At 36.6% G+C, this 14,545-nt stretch overlaps 1 protein-coding gene across 3 annotated transcripts in view; it reads right to left on the bottom strand.

Annotated features, from left to right (window-relative positions):
• Positions 1-279: 279 nt before the first annotated feature.
• The window catches only part of RNF13 (ring finger protein 13), a 115,861-nt gene continuing 101,595 nt past the window's right edge, over positions 280-14,545 (bottom strand). For all 3 annotated transcript variants that reach the window (XM_010980552.3, XM_031449177.2, XM_010980551.3), the window contains exons 9-10: positions 1,993-2,073; positions 280-1,704 (exon numbers count right to left, since the gene is read on the bottom strand). In XM_010980552.3, the coding sequence (XP_010978854.1) occupies positions 1,340-1,704; positions 1,993-2,073 (446 nt within the window). In that variant the 3' untranslated portion in view covers positions 280-1,339. The remainder of the gene's footprint in view (positions 1,705-1,992; positions 2,074-14,545) is intronic.

The following is a 14,545-nucleotide window of genomic DNA, read 5'->3' as shown; positions in this document are numbered from 1 at the left end:
GAACACCTAGCTAGTTACCCTTTGGAGGCCATACAGCAGTCTGCTATAAGGATGTGCCGTAATTACAAGAAGGTACCATAATGGACACTGTTATTGGAATGATTTTGGCTGCAGTTTTCACTTTGGGGGGATTACCTAATTGTGAGCAGTTACTTTGTATAAAATTCTAAGGTGATGTGTGTTTATCTGATCTAAATTAACATTATACCCCTCTAAATGATTGTGCATATAAATAAGATTAATGTGGGTAATAACTACAGTAGAACAAATATTTGCCAGTTTTTAAAGTGAAAAAACGTGTTTATTAACATTCAAACTCCCTTCATACAAGGCCATATAAAAATTCTTAGCATTTTGATTATACATAAATCTATTTTCTACATAGTTACAATAATGTATAATTTACCATTTCATAATACATTGTTTAAATACATCATTAGTTCTGTTAGACATAAGCAATATTTTCAAATCCAATACTTGAACAATTTCCTCTGTACATAGTTTAGCAGGGCTAATTAGCATAAGATGCTCTTTATTAAGAGGTATATGATCTCAGTATTAACAGTTGCTGAAGTTTGGTACTTTTATACAGCATTTTCTTGCTTTGATCACAACACAAAACCCTTAAGGATACTGAAATTCAGCAAGTAAAATCCAGAGACATTACTTTTAGCTGATGAATCAAATTCATACATAACACTATAGTATTAAAAGTTAAAAAAAAACCCAAAAAACAAAAAAACGAAATCTGCGCTAGTATAGACTGTTCCTACCGGGATAAGACTACTTGGGAATAGAAAGGAAAAAGACAGCTTTGAGTGTCTTTGTGGTGCTGATAGGAGGACAAATGCTAAATTACCTTGTTGCCTCTCACTAATGATGGCAATTTGGGGAAATACCAGAATAAACATTCCAGTTCAACAACTATAGGTAACTTTATGGAGATAGGAGCTGGCTTATTAGCTCATGCTAGGTGGCCACAGCACTGATGTGTGTGTAACAAAAAAAATTAAACATTTGCATAATGTGATCTAGGTCTTAATTGCAAGCCATACTGAGGATTTTTTTTTAATGTTTTGGCTATATTTCATTCCAAAAGAAGAGCTGATTTGATGCTTGAGTTACAGCACCAGTCTATTAGTTATTAGTGAATGAAGGTATACTCCTACAGATAAATGCCAGATCAAAAAAACCTGTTTCAGTAATCTGATTAAACTGTAGAATACTGAAAAATAAGTTATTTCTACAGAAATCTCTGAAGGGAGCAAAAAAAAAAAAAAATCAAACTGTGTGCCTAAATAAACATCTTAAAGGGAATAACCCAATTACCCTCTGAAGGTCAAACAGTATTTGCTATGTTGTAATCCTGTTCACCATTCGGCTGCAGTTGGACCACAACACTATGTTCATTAATTTCGTTTTCTACCTCACTACTGTCAGTATCTTCATTGTCATCTTCCTCATAGTCTGAAGATTCTGTCATGTTCTGATGTGAACGGGATTCCGATAAAGCCCCAAATGACTGGGTGCTGACAGAAGCCAAAGGTCTGAGCAGAGGGGTGTGTTCTGATACTTCGTTCTCTTCTTGACTGCTGTCTGTGTCAGAGTCTGAATCACCTTGAGAAGGAACAACTTTCTGCTTGCAGACTGGACAGGTTTTTTTAGTTTTAGTTAGCCAAGGATCTACACACTTGCAGTGATAAGCTGTTGAAGCAAAATATGTATCTTTTAGGTAGTATACTGCGGTTAAGAACATTATTTTTAATCTCTTGCCATGTTCATGTTCTTCTGATATATATGTATCATAATAGGGACAACAGAAGAGAAATTTGTAAATTTTTATAAACACATTTCTGTCCTTTAATGAGACCACTAATCAGTACAAGGCCTGGCTTACAGTGTGCTAATAGTAACTATTTTCTGTCTCTCCCTCAAATACTGACCTAAGTGTAAATCACACACGTAAATTCAAAGCAGTGTTATTACTCATACCATGAGAACAGGGAAGGATTCTGAGCTTGTCTCCATCTTCATATTCATCCAAACAAATGGCACATACGTCATACTCATCTCCTGTGATAGAAAATAGTGAATAAAATTAATCAAAAGATGGGGGTGTAGGGTAAAGCTCACTGGTAGAGCACATTCTTAGCATGCACAAGGTGCTGGGTTCAATCCCAGTACCTCCATTTAAAACAATCAAATAACTAATTACCTCCCCTAAAGAAATAAATTTTACAAAAAATAAAAATAAATGTTCTTTAACAAGTGTAGAGAAAGTATCCCTAACTTCTCAAACTTCTCAAGTTCTTCCTCAGTTGATTCTTTTAAATGCCTTCTGATCTATCTATGGTTAAATGATACCTTTTGTTTTCTGTCAGATCAGGGAGCTGCTTCAAGTTCAGGAACTTGAAGTTTTAATTTAAATAATAAGCCTTTTACCTAAAATAAAAATGTGTGTCAAATTTGTTTACCTTGATTACTTTTGCAAAAGATTTTTATAAAATCAAAATTCCATTGTGTTTTATATAACACATATGCAGTGAGACATACTGAGCTTCAAATCTCTTCCAGCATTTACTAGTTCTATCATGCTTGGCAGGTTACTTAGCCTTTGACATCCAGTTCTTTTATTGGTAGAATGAGTCTACTCTGCAGAGTTCTAAGGATGAAATGAGATTAAGGGGCAAGCACACAGGTACTCACTAAATGGTGTTTATTATTAATATCACTTTACTTACTGTTGAACTTACCACCTTTATTATCATAAATTTATTAATTCATGGATCTTTCTGGAATTCAAATGTAGTTAGAAGTTTTTAAAGGAACTAGCAGTCTTACACACAGCACCTTTTTAAACTCGGTCAGTAGTGACTTTCTGTGTAGTGGTAGCAACCATAGTGGCCGCTTCAAATTCAGTGTTTTCCGTTACGTGTATATGTTAGGTAAAAACTTACCAGAATGCCAGGGAACAGAAGACTGGTAAATTCATTACCTGTCCCACACCCAGGGCAACCACCTCAGGAGGCATGTCAGAAATAAAGCCACTGTCTGGATAGATAGGCTGGATAAGCTAACACATAAAGAAGGCAGTGATAGTTCTATCAAAACAATCCCTTTAACAACCCATGGACATTTAGAATGGCACATTCAGAAGGAGTCCTAAATAGAAAGCTTTAATGAAAATTAGTAATTTTTGTTCAGTATCTTGAATTTGGTTTCCTATACTTTCACCTATCAAATATATTCTATAACAAATACAAGGTTCTATGTTAGAAACTCCCGTGTGGAATTTGGTGAGACTGATTGATTACACTTATCTCAAACTATTAAAATACTAAAGGACTCCAATGTATCTTAAATTATCTGTAATTACACAGTTGATCCATTTATTTACTTGGGCTCTGAGGACAGGTTCAACATATCAAGCAATTCAGTCATGCTGATTTTCTCATACAAATCAAACTTGGTCTTAAGACTTTCTGAAAATGTCCACTAAAAAAACATTTAGTTAATGTAATTGAACAGGACAAAACCCGTCCGGAGCTGTGCCACAGCTCTAAGCCTCATTTTATTCAGGTTGGGGAGGTTATCCTGTGTTATCCAAGCGGGTCCAGTGTCATCACAAGGGCCCTTAAAATTGTAAGAAAGAGGCAGAAAAGTCCAGAGTCAGAGGAAGATGTGACTGTGAATGAATAGTCAGGGAGATACAGTGCTACTGGCTTTGACACTAAGAGGGAGGAGGGTTACAGGCCAGAGAATATGGTGGCCTCCAGAAGCTGGAAGACAGATTCTTCCCCCTAAAGCCTCCAGAAAAGAATGCAACCCTGCTGACATCTTAATTTTAGCTCAGTGAGACCCATCAGACTTCTAACTTACAGAACTGTAAGATAATAAATTTGTGTTGTTTTAAGCCACTATATTTGTGGTAACTTGTCACCACAGCAATAGGAAATAAATAACATAGTATTTGGGTTAGCCCAAAGGTATGGAGTTGATGCCTAAGTCACTGAGCTTTACTATCAATCCTTTGAACTGTTCCAAGTGGTCAATTTATATTGATCTCTCATATTTTCTCGCCACAGTACTTACTTTGAAGATAACAGATGAAGATTCAAAGGTGTAATTTGTGATCATGACTGGAGCCTAGTGCTCTGTGGGGCCTTGGACTTGTGATGAAACGGTAAACCGTATGTTAGAATGCCTAGGATTCTCATCCTGATCATTTTATTACCTACGTTACCTTGTGCAAGACACATCTTTATGTTTCAGTATTCTCGAAGGCAAAACAAAAAGTAACATATCTATGTTTTAGGATTGTTGTGGATTAAAAGAGAATGCAAGTAGAGTACTTTCCCTGGTGTTTGGCACATACAGTACCTCTTAGCCAATCTCCGCCTGATAAAACTGGCCTGACAGGCACCGTGGTTTATGACACAGTACACTTGAGGCTGTGGCTAGGAGGCTGCTCTCAACACCCCACGTGCTTCTGTCAGCGCTGAAGATCTAGTGGCAATGGTCAGTGAACCTGTTGGTTGTACTTAGGGTAATTACATAATTTAAATATTTAGCAGCCCTTTAACTGTGAGTGTAAAAGACTGATTTTATTTGAAAGCTAGGTTGACAGACACTTAATAAATTAAGCTAGTTGTGCCCCCAACCCCTCTCCAGCCAAAATGTGATTAAATGAGTGATAAGTCCAAAAGACTGGACAAACTTATGTATCAATTAAAAGGCAAGAATGAATCAAATTTTGTCCCATTTAAAAATACATGGCAGAAAATGCATCACGTAACATGACAACTTGGAAATCCAGTCAGCGGATTCATACTCAAGACAACGGTCCAACATCAAACAACTGTTGAGTGGTTTTTATATTTAAGTTAAATTTCAGGCATTTATGTATTTTTAAAATAAGCTACAACTTTAGCAGATTTTTTTTTTAATTAACCAATTTGTCCAATAGTTCTGGTAGCATAAGATAAAAGTGCTGTAGCAAGTGCCCTTTTATCTTATACTTCCAGAACTACTGGACAAACAAGTAAATGTTAGTTTTGTTGTTTTCAGCACCATGCTAGAAAGTTTTGTTGCTTATTATAAACCAGTGGCGCTCACGTGGGGATGATTCCTCCCCCCCCACCAGGAACATTTGATGGTATCTGGAGACATTTTTGGTTTTCACAGCTGGGAGTAGGTGCTGCTGGCATCTAGTAGGTCAGGGATACTACTGAATGTCCTGCAATGCTCTAGACAGCCCCTCAAAGAAAGAATTTTCCCACCTAAAATGCCAGTAGTGCATCAAGGTTGAAAGACCCTGACGTAAAACCCCTCCAGGCTTTATCAGACAATGGCTTTGCTAATTTAAAAGTTGCAGGAGGGGTGAGATTCATGTCTGTTTTGTAAAACAATATTGGAATGCTTCTATCTGGAATGTGATTCATATTGTTATTTGAATAATGTTTGAGAAAATTTTCATGAAGGCACTTTTAAAGTCTTACCAATCTAGGAATGTTATAATATGTATGTAGATAGAACTTTGATTTTTCCCCTCTAAACCTGTTCCTCCCTAGTTTTTTCCCCAAACCTTGGGTCATCAGGTACAGCCAAGGCCTTGACCCATCAGAATAGAAATCACACAAGACTTAAGGCAGCCACTGCAGTGCATAAACTGAGTATCAGGCATGGGCACATCCTTGATGCTTCTTTCCCTTATAGCTTATATTCAGTGTCACCAAGTCCCGTAAACTTTTATCTGTGAAACATATCCTCAGTCTGTCCCCTTCTCTGTTTCCTCAATTTATGATGGTCCAATAGCCTGGATTACTATAAAAGCCTCTTCTATTCCTGCCTCATGTGGTTTTTCTCCATAGCAGCCTGGGTGATTTTTTAAAAACATCAATCGCATCACATCAGTCCCATTTAAATGGTTCCCCACGTCACCCAGAATAAAATCTGAGCTCCTTGTCATGGCCTTCATAGAGCTGAAAAGGATCCAATACACAGATCACCCATCTTACCAGTCTGCCCCTTTCACTCATGCTTTAGTCACACTGGCCTTCTTTCAGTCTTGAACAAAATAAAATGAAAAGTTAGGTGGGGACCTGTATTTAGCCACATTATAACTAAAACACTTGGACATAAAATTAAATATAGAAAGAGAAATCACTGTTTTTAAAGATGACTCAAAAATGAGTTAGTCATCAGCAAATTGAAAAGACAACCTACCGAATGGGAGAAAATATTTGCAAGTGATATGACCGATAGGGGTCAATACCCAAAAATACATAAATAGCTCATACAACTCAACACACAATTAAATAATGGGCAGAAGACCTGAATAGACGTTTTCCCAAAAAAGACATACTGGCGGCCAATAGGCACATGAAAAGATGCTCAACATCACTAATCAGAGAAATGCAAAGCCAAACCAGAGCGCGGTACCACTTTACACCCGGCCATCATCAAAAAGACCACAGATAACCACTGTTGGTAAGGATGTGGAGAAAAGGGGACTCTTGTACATGGTGGGAATGTAAATTGGTGCAGCCACTGTGGAAAACTGTATGGAGGTTCCTCAAAAAACTAGAAACAGATCTACCATATAATCCAGCAGTTCTACTCCTGGGTATATAACTGAAGGAAGCAAAAACACTAATTTGAAAAGATTCATGTACCCCAACGTTCATAGCAGAATTATGTACAACTGCTAAGATATGGAAGCAACCTCAGTGTCCCTCAGCAGATGAATAAAGACGTGTTGTGTACACACACACACACACACACACACACACACACACAATGGAATACTGCTCATCTACTGAGTGAAATTCTGCTATTTGCAATAACATGGATGGACGTAGAGGATATTACGCTTACGGAAGTAAGTCCAACAGAGAAAGACAAATATTGTATGGTATCACTTATGTGGAATCTAAGAAACAAAACAAACTATGAATATAATTAAAAAAGAAACAGACTGATGGATATAGAGAACAAACTAGTGGTTTACCAGTGGCGAGAGGGAAGAAGGGAGGGCCAAGATATGGGTGGGGGTACAAACTATTAGTTATAAAATAAATAAGCTACAAGGATATGTTGTACAACAAGGGGAATATAACCAATATTTTATAATAACTAAATGGAGTATAACCTTTAAAAATTGTGAATCACTATATTGTACACCTGAAACTTACATAATATTATAAATCAACTATACCTCAATTTAAAAAAAAATGAGCTAGTTTAAAATAACCTAGTCATAGTGTATACAAATTGATGCAGAGCTTAACTTAACTGTTCAGTTTTATAACAGACTAGTCCAGGCCTTACATCAACCAGAATGGGCTTCCTCAAAGTAAAAGATAAAGAGAGTGAACATTCAGGGCTAAACGCATACTATTTTCATGAGAGAAAATGACTTAATATACATTTAAAATAATCTGCCCAGGGAAGATAGAGCATTGGATTCAGGAGCTTCAAAGCAAAAATGACTCTTCTTGTAGAGACAGTGCCTTGCACTTACTCCCTGCTCTGCCAGTAAAGAAAACAATGGCAGCTCTTTTTAGCAAATAAAGATAAATGAATCTTATCTTTTGTTCTGCCCTCCTTCATACCAGCCCCCAAGAAATCAGAACAAGAGACAACAGGATAAAATATTTTATAAGCCAGATTTGCTTGAGAATTCTTCCTGATTATTTTTAAGCCCTGAGCAAAGGAACATTTACTTTTAAGGTTAGATGAAAGGCAGTTAAAAGAAGTTATAAAAATTAAGCATGTCTTAATAAATAAAGAAATAAAAATGATAAGAATTAAGTATCACCCCATGTTATGTACTCTGCTATAAAATGCTATGTTGCTTTTTTCCAGTCTCTGAAATAAAATCTCCTTCTACATATATTATCTTGGAAAATCTCAATGATTAAGCTATAAAAGAAAAATGCCTGGTAACTTAAACTTTAAAATATAAAACCCATTTTAAAAAAATTATTTACATCTCAAGGATCTGGCTCCCTCACACACTGACAAAGCGGGAGAGACCACTCCCACTGAGACTGCCGTAAATGCTCAGTAGAGGGACTACTTAGTGAAAACACAAGGGTTTTTCATTTGCTGTGAAACATGGTATGTGGTAACTAGTCTTGGGTTACAAGCCTGGAGAAACGCATTAGTTGAATGATGCGGGAAACTCAGGAAACCACAATTTCAATTGAAAAGCTATTTCTGAGGATAATACGAGTAATGAAGAAATTTTAAGGAAGCTGGCTGCTTCAGAAGCAAGGAAATAACTAAAAGGCTATTACTATTTTATATGTGCTAGAAATGGCTAAATCAATGTTTAAAACACTTAAGTATTAATCAGCAGAAACATTTCTGAAGTAGTTGCAAAGGTAAAGATCAACAAACAGGAAGATTTAAAATGATCACGTCCCCAAGTATGGTAAGCAAAAGAGAGGGCTGACTAGCCTTCACAGATACTCTTCTTGGGCCAGGGCCTCAAGTTGCTGGTTTTTGTGGGTTTGATTACAGGCTATGCTATGGAAGATTTCCAAATGCCAAAATCTTTTTCGTTTGTTGGCAAATATTTCCAAAATGTTACCGATTCCCCTAACATAAATATTAACATTTCCACTATATTCTAAACCTACAAGAGTTCTTTTACGACCTCCTTAGTTTGGTGCTGACTCACTGGAGTGATGAGCACTCACAGAGGTGTTCTATACTTCCCTTCACGTTTTCAATCATTTAATAGTTGCATGCACAACTGTGAAAAAATTGCAACACTACTGGGAGAGTAAACAGTTGAAAAACTTTTGCAGAAAAGAAAGAAACATAGCAAAATCAAGGTCTAATTTAATCAAAGTCAAATTAGTCTAAAAAATGTAATTTATGCAAAATTAGAAAATAAAGAGCAGTGGAAAGTAAGGCTGGATGAGTTTGTGGAGCCAAATTATGAAAAGCTTTGCATACCAAGATGAAGACTCTGATCTTGGCATCTCTTAAGAAGTAGAGGCCAACTGAAAGCTTTCAGGCAGAGGAATGATTGATATATGAAAATAACATCTTAAAATTTTTTCATCAACTCAGGGTGTTGAAGGGACCTGGGCCTGGGATGTAGAGATGAGCCTAGAGACAGTAAAACTGACCTAATGTTTGGTACTCCCAAGATTCAAGTAATAAACTGATGTGGGCTCACATGATAAAGTGACCACAAGAATGGAAAGAAATGATCAGATCCAATCATCATTTTGAAAGAACTGACTACATTTGGAGACTAGACAGAGGCAATAAAAGAGAAGGGGTGAATCAGAGATAATGCAGGTAATCTTAAGTGATGGCTATTTTCATTTAACAAAAGTTTAAAAACTTTTAAGTGTTTTATTTGACTTTTATTAACATGTAAAAGGAGCAGGAGAGGGAATGGGAGCAAATTAACTATATACAAACTGGTAATATTTTTTAAACTAAAAATCGGTAAGTTAATTCTGAATGTTGAAGAGATGGTTAGTGTTTTGAGTATGTTTTATCCTGAAATAATGTAACTACTATTAAACATTAATTATATCCTGAACAGTATGTGCAGCTTGTTCAGACTACAGGATGTAGTATCTCTGCAGAGATGGAGTATCTACTTTTCCTCACTGGACCACATGCTTTACTGTAATATAAGAACTACAGTACAGGTTTCCCCAGCTACCTGAAAGTAGAGTATTTTGAAACCTTTAATAAGCCAAAATGGCGTAAAGTGGACAAGCAGTTACCTTAGGACACATCTTGCTAACGGATGCACATAAATTGAGATTAAAGCACAGATGCTCACAGACACAGTTCGAAGCCACGGCGGCTTGATGCTGAGGTGCCGAGTGTAGTTCCCAGGGAAGGAGCTGGGGTGCCACTCTCACTGCCTGTGGCATGTCCTGCCTTCTATGACGACTTGCTGCAAAACAAATGCTGAACACTATTTGCTTTTCGCCCTTTTTTTGTAGAAACAAAAATCCTCTTCAGATTTCTTTCAGTTAGCAAAAACAGGTACTAATGTAGGTCTTTCATAAAAGTGAAGTGGGCGTAAAGCGAACTTTCAGAAAGTGGGGGATACCTGTATTGTGATGGAAAGTCTTATTTTTCCGTGGAAACATACATAAATTACATTTGCCCTATCTCCACTGGATTGGAAATTCCTTGTGAATGAGTCACGTCTCTTTATAAGTTTTCTAAAATTTCCATTATAATAATAGACATACATTGACATTTATTTGGCAAATACAGACGAAGTGCCTGCTAGGTACCACGAACTGTACTAAAGCAGAGCTTAATGGAAGAACTGAGACTTCAGTATCTAAGCTGGCCTGCAAGACTGCATAGATTCAAGGCTAGCATGATACTAAACTTGCTTAGTTTGGGTCTATAATAATTTGTACTTGAAGAGACACGGTTTTGCATTATTTTCTTCTCATGTCTTAGTGAGGTACTTATGGCAGGTATTATCAGAAAGGTAGGTTAAGGGTTTGCTCAAGGTCACACATCTAATCATTACTAGCACCAGGTCTTTTGGTTCCATATCCTGTGTTCTTTCCACTGTATCATTCTGCTGATCTTCTAAAAATTAACTGCTAACGTCCTCATTGCTATGGGGTTCATTAGAACTACTTACATTCCTTACATACCTCCACCCCTCCAACTAATGCAGCTTTGATACCAATTACTAAAGTTTATCTGTGGTAGAAGGGAGCTTAGGAACCAGCTATAGGAAAGGAAATGATTTGTGGTTCCCGTGGAGTTTTAGAGCTCTCTGTAATTCCTAAAATGGAATGATTCCTGCAGGGAGGAGAGGTAAAATAATTAACATTCCTCACTGACTTCTACTGGATTTCCCTTTGGACATAAGATCCAGTGAGAGTAGGTAATTTCTTTCTTTGCTCCTTTTATTTTTTAAATTAGAAAAAAAAACCCAAACATAAAAGTATAATGCTATACCATTATACCACCTTGTACTATCACTCGGTTTCAACAATTTTCAATATTCTGCTACTCTTGTTAGATTTACCCTCCTTTACTTTTTTTCATGAAGTATTTATAGCAAATTCTGAGACATATTTTATCAACACATATTTAGTATTTCTAAAAGATAAGGACTTCTAAAAGATGTAATCACAGTACTATTATCACACCTAACAAAATGAACAGTGATTTCTTAATAGCATCCAATACCCTAGGTGTATTCAAATATCCTCAATTGTCTCAGAACTTTCCGTTCACAGATGATTTATTCAAACTAGGATCCAAGCAAGGTCTAAATATTACGTCTGGCTGATGATTTTTAATCTAAAAGAGATCTGCCCTCTTTCTACACCTTATTCGTTAAAGAAATGGGAGTATCTGTCCTGTAAACTTTGTCTGCATTCGGAGCTGAGTGATCGCACAGCTGACTGTTTTTATGCAGGCTACAGCACTACATTAATCATTCACGGTCCAGGACAAACATTCTACTGGCTCAGTGGCACCCTTAAGCAAACTAGAAGAAAAGCAACACTTCCTCAAGGTGCTCTTTGCCCTTCAAATAACTGTTATCACAAATATAAAAATCTCTGATAATGAAGAATGAATGAAAACCTCTGAGCTGTACAACATTCAACCTGCATGATCGTATGTTGCAGCCTGGTCAGAGTTCTTGGTGAGATAACTTCCCTCAGGTAAGAAAAAGCAGATGGGATTTCTTTTGGATAAAGTGACTACTTCAGTCCTTAAACTTGAAAGACACAGAGAACACCAATTTTCAACACTATCATTATCCTATGACAGTGGTGAACCTGACAGGCTTTTCACACTCTCAAACTGTGTAGCCTCAAGTATCTGGACTAACAAAAAAAAAAATCAAGATTAAAGCTTTTGGCAAAAGAATAACTTCTTTAATTTAAAAAAATGGTCTCCAATTTTATGTTCATGTGGAACCATTTTGAATTTATCCTTTTCATAATTATGACAAAAAGGTTTGACTTTTTCACAGAAAATAACAACTATCAGAAGGTGTTTAGTTTGCCATTTAAAAAAAAATTCATCCAGTGATTCGTTCTAAATTTCTCATAATTCGGCTTACAATGGAATGATCAGGTTCACTGAGAACAGCTTTACACTGTCAGCCTTTTGTGCAGATTAAAAACTACTGTCAATCGATACATTGGCGGGCATGTTAGCAAAGATTTGGAACTCTGACAGCTGCTGTTTATTTTAGTATTTTTAGAACCAGGATAACTGAATTAACATGGTTTGTGATTTAATTATAACTTGGAACAATTAGCAAATATTTGAGTTCCTACTAAGTAAATGTCATGCTAAGTATGAATGCTTCTTAGAATTAAAAAATACAACCCATGCAAAGAAAAATATCTTCAAGATACAGACTAATAAATAATTTTAAACTGTGAGGCCTATCTCAATTATATATTAGGAATTCACAAAAAGATGCATTAAGTCAAAATGTTTTCTGAACTATTAATCCAATAGTTAAACCAGTATGAAATCTTTTGGTAAATTTTGGAATGACAATTCCGTTTTGATTTATGCTCAAGCTAGCATCCCCAGTGTGTAGATAGAACAGTGGGTCTAGAACACAACAAGTGCCCAGTATATATTTATTGAGTGCATGAATAGATATTTAAATCTGGAATTTACCATTTAAGTTAATGTGTAAGTTACTTAAGGTCAGTATTTTTAAAAGCAGTCTGTATAAATCAGTAATGTTAACAAATAATTTTATTGGTACTAAAATACTAAATGAAGACCTCATGTTAAGACAGGTGAATTTGATGAGAACTAAAACTTTCTAAGAATACTGGACTGACCGGGAAATGTGTACAGTAACAGGAATTCTCATATACCTCTTGTAGGAGGGTAAACTGGTATAAACACTTCGGAGAGTAATTTGGCACCATGCAGTAAATTTGATGATATGCATACTCTATGACTTAGCAGTTTCACTCCTAGGTAAATCATTGACCTAGAGAAACACATCTAAGCAAGGTGGCATGAAGCAGAAGTCCAAGCAGGAGCAGGACTTGAAGTGCAGGGGATAGACTTCTAGTTTCCAATCTGGCATGCAAGGATCTTGGAAGTTGTCACTCCTGTGCCCACAACAAGGGAAAAACTAAACAAAACGAAAATCAACAACTCTTTTTAGATCCACTGAAGGACTGAGGTCACAGAGAAAACTGCTGGCCCCAAAACTGAACAGACAGATTGGAAAACAGAAAGAATCATAACTTACTGGAGCAGAAGCCCAGGAGCAAAAGACTCTGTGGGAAATAGCACCGGGTAGGGAATCATAAACTGTACCTGATAAATTGCTGGAGGCTCAGTGTGGATCAGTTTGAGAATTAAAAACTCTAGGGGAGGTTTTCTAGTCCAGCATATAAGAAGCTTAGAAGTCACCTCTCTGTCATAACAACAAGTTAAAAGCTCAGCAAACTCAAAATTCAATGAGTCTTCTTCAACAGAGAAATGAACTCACAGGGCGAACTGTTGCCCCTAAAATTGGATATTCAGACAGATACATACAGAGAATCACAGCTTATCAGAGCAGAAACCCCCTGAGCAAAGACTTCCACAGGAACCAGTACCAGGGTAGGAAAACTGAACAACTGTAATTGATGAATTGCTCAGTGTGTTACAAGTCTGAGAGTTTAAAACTCCAGAGGAGCCTGAACATTGTGAGTTTTATCTTGTGAAGCTCTACCAGGTTCTCACAGTGAATACTGGAGAAAAATCCTCTTGGGCTTCTGGCAGGAGAGGGGAAAAGTAGCCACTTTAAAATATGCCAGAGCATTCTGTTCCCAAGCCCTCAAGGATAAACAATCTAACCATATTATAACCTACTGGGGTTTTTATCAGAATCTAACTGACATGGAGGAATGAAAATACCCAACTCCAATGTCTCTAGCCATCAGTTTCCACTAATGGCTGAGAAAAAACTAAGAGGCGCTTGTGAAGTTCACAGCCCAAAGCCACAGGCTCACTAAAAGACCGAGACATAATCAAAGAGCTACAGAATGCTTCCTATCCCCCTAAATCTTACCTCCACAGGACTAAAGGCCTATTTAGTGGAGTTCCTTTCACTAGAATATTATGTCCAGATTTTTCAACAAAAAAATTACAAGGGATATTAAAAGGCAAAAAACACAGTTTGAAAAGAAAGAGCAAACATCAGAACCAGACTCAGAGATGGCAGTGATGTTGGAATTACCAGATCATGAACTTAAAACAACTGTGATAAATATGCTAAGGGCTCTAATGAATAAAGTAGACAATATGCAAGAACAATGTAATAAGCAGAGAGATGGAAATTCTAAGAAAGAATTAAAAAGAAATGCTAAAGATAAAAATATGAACAGAAATGAAAGATGCCTTTGATGGGCTCATTAGCAGACTGGACACAGCTGAGGAAAGAATCTCTATGCTTGAGGATATGCCAATAGAAACCTCCAAAATTGAAAAGCAAAAGACTCAAAAAAAAAAAAAATTAGAATACCCAAGAACTGCAGAACAACTAAGAAAG

Source organism: Camelus dromedarius, chromosome 2 (assembly GCF_036321535.1).
Source record: "Camelus dromedarius isolate mCamDro1 chromosome 2, mCamDro1.pat, whole genome shotgun sequence".
NCBI classification, from domain to species: Eukaryota; Metazoa; Chordata; class Mammalia; order Artiodactyla; family Camelidae; genus Camelus; species Camelus dromedarius.
Note: the sequence above shows the minus strand (reverse complement) of the source record. Positions and strands in the feature narration are given on the sequence as shown.